Raw genomic sequence first — 6,391 nt, 5'->3', positions numbered from 1 at the left:
TAGCTAGGATGTTCTTGATCTCCTGACCTCGTGATCCGCCCGCCTCGGCCTCCCAAAGTGCTGGGATTACAGGCATGAGCCACCGCGCTGGGCCATGTGTGTGAATTTTTAAAAGGTGCCCCAACTGGGTAGAAGCAGCCCTTTTGAACAGAGGAGGTTCGGTGGAAGAATGGATAAATGGGCCAGGCGTGGTGGCTCACGCCTGTAATCCCAGCACTTTGGAAGGCTGAGGTGGGCGGATCACAAGGTCAGGAGATCGAGACCATCCTGGCTAACACGGTGGAACCCCGTCTTTACTAAAAATACAAAAAATTTGCTGGGCGTGGTGGCGGGCGCCTGTAGTCCCAGCTACTCGGGAGGCTGAAGCAGGAGAATGGCGTGAACCCAGGAGGCAAAGCTTGCAGTGAGCCAAGATCGCACCACTGCACTCCAGCCTGGGCCACAGAGTGAGACTCCGTCTCAAAAAAGAAAAAAAAAGATAAATGAATGAACAAATGAACAAATGAAAGTATGGACGGAATATGAGAAGAGCCCTGCATGGACCAGTGAGGATAATGTGCCATGCAGAAGGTGCAGGGGCAAATGTTCAAAGGTCTTTAAGGGCTAACATTTATTCTAGGACTTGGAGGTTGTACTTCCAGAATTTGTTAGGGCAAAGTAACGCCCACTACCAGACCACAGTTATTAGTACCTCCCATTTGCATCTCCAGGCTCAAGGGGGGCTGATGATCTGGGGTCTGATCATAACACCAGATCCCTGGCTAGGGAGCACCTCTGACAGCCCGTTTCTCTCCTTGTCCCTACAGTCTCCATCCATAATCTTCCCTGTTGACCCCCAGGTCAGCAATACTGCCTAATGTGGAGCAGCGTGTGGGTAGCTCTGGGGCTCTCCCTGACCTGCACCTCAGCCCTCAGCCTCATCTCCCCTGCCTGGTTCCAGACCCCGACCTTCTCCTTTGGCATCCTCACCTACTGCTCCTGGCCTCAGTGCAACAGTTGGAACCAGAGCTGCGTGACCTTCAGTTCCCTGGAGGATATTCCTGACTTTGCCTGGAAGGTGAGAGCTGGCTCACCAAGTCACTGGGTCTTCAGGAGCTCGTTTAAACTCATCATGGCAGGAAACCTGGCTGAGCGGAATTCGAGGAGGCTTTCCTCGCTGCCTGAGTGTCCTAGTGGCTTCGAATTTGCCATTACTCTCCTTAGAACTGAGCACAGAGGTTCTTCATCCTGACAGCCCTTCAGAAACACCTGTGCAACTTTGCAAAAATGCCAAGTTCTGTGCTCCACCCGGAGCCCTTGTCTCCGTAGGCGTGGAGTGGGGTCTGGCTACTGATAATGTAGCAAACATGCAGGATGATTCCAAAGGCAGCTGCCAGCCAATATAGCACCTTCGTGCAAATTAGGAAAAGGTGCCCCTTCTTTAGGATGCTCTACTGCCATCTGCTGGAAAGTCACTGTAATCAGTTTGCAAATCTATGATGGCCCCCAATGCGTCTCTGAGACTTGTGCAGTGTACAACCTGCACACTCTTACCTGGCCACCCTCTAAACACTGCTAGGTTTAAAAATGAAAGCTAAGGTGTTAAAGTCCCTGCTATGATGCACAATGCCAAAATCAACAATGGGGAGAATGGGAAAGGACTCCTAGTCCAGCACCTCTAAGGAAGAATATACGGCCTTCAAATTGATTGTTATAAGGGTACCAGGTGCCTCTCCTGATGATCCTGGTGCTACCAGGTGCCTCTCCTGATGATCCTGGCATGTAGCAAGTGCTTAATAAAGGTACTATATGCTGGTCAGTCAATCTGGATCTTAATTCCGGCTCTACCACTTAATTACCCATGTGTTCTGAGGCAAATGACTTATGTTTCTTGGACTTTTGTTGGACAGTTTATTTTCTTGGACAGTTTCTTTTTCTGTAAAATGGAGATCATAATAGCACAAACCACATGCTGTGAGGACTCAGAAGCTGGTTAATGAGCAGAGGGAGCATCCACCTGCCCCTGTCCCAGCCAACACCCTTCCTTCTGTCTCTTCCCTGCAGGTCGCAGCTGTGATGCTCCTCGGAGGCTGGCTCCTGCTGGCCTTCAATGCAATTTTCCTCCTGTCTTGGGCTGTGGCCCCCAAAGGGCTGTGCCCAAGGAGAAGCAGTGTTCCCATGCCGGGGGTGCAGGCAGTGGCAGGTAAATCCAATGCACAGGCACATAGTCAGTGCTCTAGACATATTTATGGAGTGAATGAATGAATGAATGAATGAGTCTGTGAGCAGAGCTTGGCCTCTTGCGTCAGATCTCAGAGATAAACCGTAGGATTGTTGACTATTCCTGGTCCTTTGGCAAGCCAGAAATCAGGGGGAGGGAGAGATGGCATCCTTAGTGTCACCCATTCCTGCTCTTAGCTGACCCAGTCCTAATAATCTGTCCGCCTTTGTTTCTCTCTCATTCATCCACTTCGTGTTATCCTTACCAGGGCCACCATACACAGTTGGGGATGTTGTGCACTGTGCAAGCTGTGCACAGTGCTGAAATCTAGCCCATACTTCACTTGCTAAACTGTGAACCTGCAAGACTGCATCTCTTGAGAAGGGTCACTTTTCTGTAATTTATACATAGCTTTTGAATGTACTAGCCAGGTCTTCATTGCAATCCTCATTCAATTAATGCTCCACCATCTCTTGCCTGGATTACAGCAATAAGCACCTCACAGGTCTCACTGCTGTCACTGCTCCCCCTTAGTGTCTATTTGGCCACACACTGGACAAATGAGTCCTGTTAAGCTGACATCAGATCATGCCACTCAGACTGGCTTATCCACCCTCCAATCACTTCCCATCATACTCAGAGTAAAATCTGAACTTCTTCTTTTTTTTTTGAGACGGAGTCTCGCTCTGTCGCCCAGGCTGGAGTGCAGTGGCACAATCTCGGCTCACTGCAAGCTCCGCCTCCCGGGTTCACGCCATTCTCCTGCCTCAGCCTCTCCGAGTAGCTGGGACTACAGGCGCCCGCCACCACGCCCGGCTAATTTTTTTGTATTTTTAATAGAGACGGGGTTTCACCGTGGTCTCGATCTCCTGACCTCGTGATCCGCCCGCCTCGGCCTCCCAAAGTGCTGGGATTACAAGCTGAGCCACCGCGCCCGGCCTAAAATCTGAACTTCTTACCGTAGCCTATGAGGCTCCACCTAACCCAGTCCCCAGTCCCTCACCAACCTCATCTCTTCCTCTGCCAGGCTCAGTGTGCTCTGGCTATTCTGATTTGCAATCTGTTGCTCATATACACCATGCTTGCTCCCTCTGCTGGACTCCTCTTTCCCCAGATTTTTTTTTTTTTTTTTTTTTTTTTTTTTGAGACGGAGTCTCGGCTCTGTCACCCCGACTGGAGTGCAGTGGCGCGATCTCGGCTCACTGCAAGCTCCGCCTCCCGGGTTCACGCCATTCTCCTGCCTCAGCCTCTCCGAGTAGCTGGGACTACAGGCGCCCACCACCACGCCTGGCTAATTTTTTGTATTTTTAGTAGAGACGGGGTTTCACTGTGGTCTTGATCTCCTGAACTCGTGATCCGCCCGCCTTGGCTTCCCAAAGTGCTGGGATTACAAGCATGAGCCACCGCGCCTGGCCTCTTTCCCCAGATTTTCACAGGTCTTGCTACTCACTTCATTACGGGCTCTGCTCAGATATCACTGCCTCCATGAGGTCTTCCATGACTTCTAGCTAAGGGATCTTCCCTCTCCTTAGATTCTCCATCTTCTTACTTTGCTTTATATTTTTCATAGCACATACTTACCTGAAATGTCTAATCTGCCTACTTGATTATTGTCCCTCTTTCTCCAAAGAACATCAGCTCCATGAGGACAAGGACATGTCTGTCTGCCTTGTTATCACCAGCCCCTAGCACAGTGCTTCATACCTAATAGGTGCCCAATAAACATTTGCTGAGTCAATTGATGGAGACATGATCCTTGTCCTAGGCTTGCTTGCAGTGTCTGGTTGGTGGGGGGTTGGAGGGCATCAGTCAGTGGATATTTCACATGATGGGGATGAGCAAACGATGCTAGAAAAAACTCCAGGAAGCACCTGACCCAGTTTATGGATGGGCCCACTGTATGGATGGGTTAAGGCAAGCTTCTTGGAAGAGGTCCCACCTGAGCCAAGTCTGGAAGGATGAGTAGAAGTTAGTCAAGAGTACAAGGGCATTTCTGGTAATGGGAACATGAAGAACAAAGGCATGGAGACAAGGGAGCAAGGCATGTGCAGGGAACTGAAAGTAGACAAGGGTGGCTGGAGAGCAGCAAGGGAGGCCAGGGGATCTTCTGATTTCTGTTATGAGTGCCTTGGAAGCAAGAAGGTGTCCAATCATTTCATTAGCATCATTAATGTCCACTGCAGCACCTCTAACAGTTTTGATGAACGAACACGTGATTGCATGGGTAAGCTGGTGAATGGATGAATGAGTGTGTTGATAAGTGGATGGATGAATAGATGGATACATTGGTGGATGGATGAATGGATGGATGGATAGATGGACTGGTGGATGGATGAATGGATGGATGGAAGGATAGGAAAAATGGATAGAATGGAATATAGTCGGATGGATGTAGGATGAGGGATGGGTAGATGGATGGATTGGTGGGAGGCAAGTGGTTAAGTAGGCAGATGGACAGATGAATGGATGAGTGAATAAATAGGTGGATAGAGGGATGGAGAGAATAAGTGGAGATGAACATGGTTGAGTGGATGGATGAGCAGATGGACAGAAGGGTGGAAAGTGTAGTTGAGTGAGTGGGTGGATAAAAGGAGAGATGAGCCAATAAATAAGTGAATGGATGGATGGGTGGGTTAGGGAATTGCATAAATGAGTGGGTTGGTAAGTGGATGGATGAACAATGAATGAATGGGTAGATATTTTAGTGGATGGATAAGGAAAATGGGCATACTGGATGGATGAATGGATGATGGGTGGGCAGATGGATGGGTGGGAGGCAGGTGGTTAAGTAGGAAGATGGATAGAAGGACAGACGTGTGAATCGATATGTAGATAGAAGGATAGAGGAAATAAGTGGGTAAGAGTATGCTTGAATGGATGGGTTAGTGAAGGGACAGATAGTTGGAAGTGTAGTTGAATGAGTGGGTAGACAAAAGGAGAGATGAGCCAATAAATAAGCAAATGAATGAATGGGTGGGTGGATAGATGGATGGGTGGATAGATGGGTGGATGAGTCATGGGATGGAAAGTTAGTGAGGTGCCCCTTGGCCAACACATTGTCTTTCCTTCCTGCTATCTCCAGCTACTGCCATGATTGTGGGTCTGCTGGTTTTCCCAATTGGCCTTGCCTCCCCATTCATCAAGGAAGTGTGCGAAGCCTCCTCCATGTATTATTGTGGGAAGTGCCGACTGGGTTGGGGTTACACGACTGCTATCCTCAATGCAGTCCTGGCCAGCCTCCTGCCCATCATCAGCTGGCGCCACACGACCAAGGTCCAAGGGAGGACCATCATCTTCTCCAGTGCCACCGAGAGAATCATCCTTGTGCCAGAAATGAACAAATAAAAATCTCCTGGGAGGGGCACAAAGGGCACACTCCAGAGTTTTCTGAAATCATCATGTAGCCAACTTCAAATCCCATCTCTGCCCCTTCTTGCTGCGTGACTTCAGGCAAGCCACTTTACCTCTCTGGAATGGTTTTTTCTTCTGGAAAATGAAAGTTGAAATCATACCTACCTCCTAAGGTTGTTCTGAGAATTCACTGGAGATACTCTATGTAAATAAGGCACTTTGCACCACGTCTGGCACATAGCGTTCAATAAACATTGGCTACTATTATTACAATCCTTACCTCAAGGTAAGAGTTTGTGCTGAGAATTCAACATCTTTATGAAAACTGCCCAGGCTAATTCTGAGTTCATGGTTGTCACTCAAAAACTAAATTGTTTAATTGGCATGCGCATATTCTCTCTCCCTTCTCTTTTTATAATTCTTCCTTGTTTTAGAGAATTTGAAATTTATTTTCTCATCAAATATTTAGTGAGTGCCTATTATGTATAAGATTTTGAGCCAATAGGCTGGGAGCAGTGGCTCACACTTGTAATCCCAGCACTTTGGGAGGCTGAGACGGGTGGATCATGAGGTCGGGAGTTCGAGACCAGTCTGGCCAATATGGTGAAACCCCATCTCTACTAAAAATACAAAAATTAGCTGGGCGTGGTGGTGCATGCCTGTAGTCCCAGCTACTCAGGAGGCTGAGGCAGGAGAATTGCTTGAACACGGGAGGCGGAGGTTGCGGTGAGCTGAGATCGCACCGCTGCACTCCCACCTGGGAGACACAGGGAGACTCCGTCTCAAAAAAGAAAAAAAAAATTTGAGCCAATGTTGGGTTGGGGAGAAGGAGTTAAGGAC

At 48.7% G+C, this 6,391-nt stretch overlaps 1 protein-coding gene across 1 annotated transcript; it reads left to right on the top strand.

Annotated features, from left to right (window-relative positions):
* Positions 1-1,855: 1,855 nt before the first annotated feature.
* TMEM211 (transmembrane protein 211) lies at positions 1,856-6,033 on the top strand. The gene is made up of 2 exons (XM_030815989.1): positions 1,856-2,182; positions 5,283-6,033. Exons 1-2 carry the CDS (start codon positions 2,056-2,058, stop codon positions 5,543-5,545), a joined length of 390 nt encoding a protein of 129 aa, XP_030671849.1. The 5' UTR covers positions 1,856-2,055; the 3' UTR covers positions 5,546-6,033.
* The last annotated feature ends 358 nt before the right edge of the window (positions 6,034-6,391 follow it).

The sequence above is a fragment of the Nomascus leucogenys genome, chromosome 7b, assembly GCF_006542625.1.
Source record: "Nomascus leucogenys isolate Asia chromosome 7b, Asia_NLE_v1, whole genome shotgun sequence".
NCBI classification, from domain to species: domain Eukaryota; kingdom Metazoa; phylum Chordata; class Mammalia; order Primates; family Hylobatidae; genus Nomascus; species Nomascus leucogenys.
The sequence above is the reverse complement of the archived record's forward strand: the minus strand, read 5'-3'. Positions and strand labels throughout refer to the sequence as shown.

Excerpts from the sequence above, each read along its gene's own strand:
- TMEM211 (XM_030815989.1), top strand. The coding sequence starts at position 2,056 with ATGCTCCTCGGAGGCTGGCTCCTGCTGGCCTTCAATGCAATTTTCCTC. Across the intron at positions 2,183-5,282 it reads GGGGGTGCAGGCAGTGGCAG|CTACTGCCATGATTGTGGGT; the intron begins GTAAATCCAATG and ends TGCTATCTCCAG.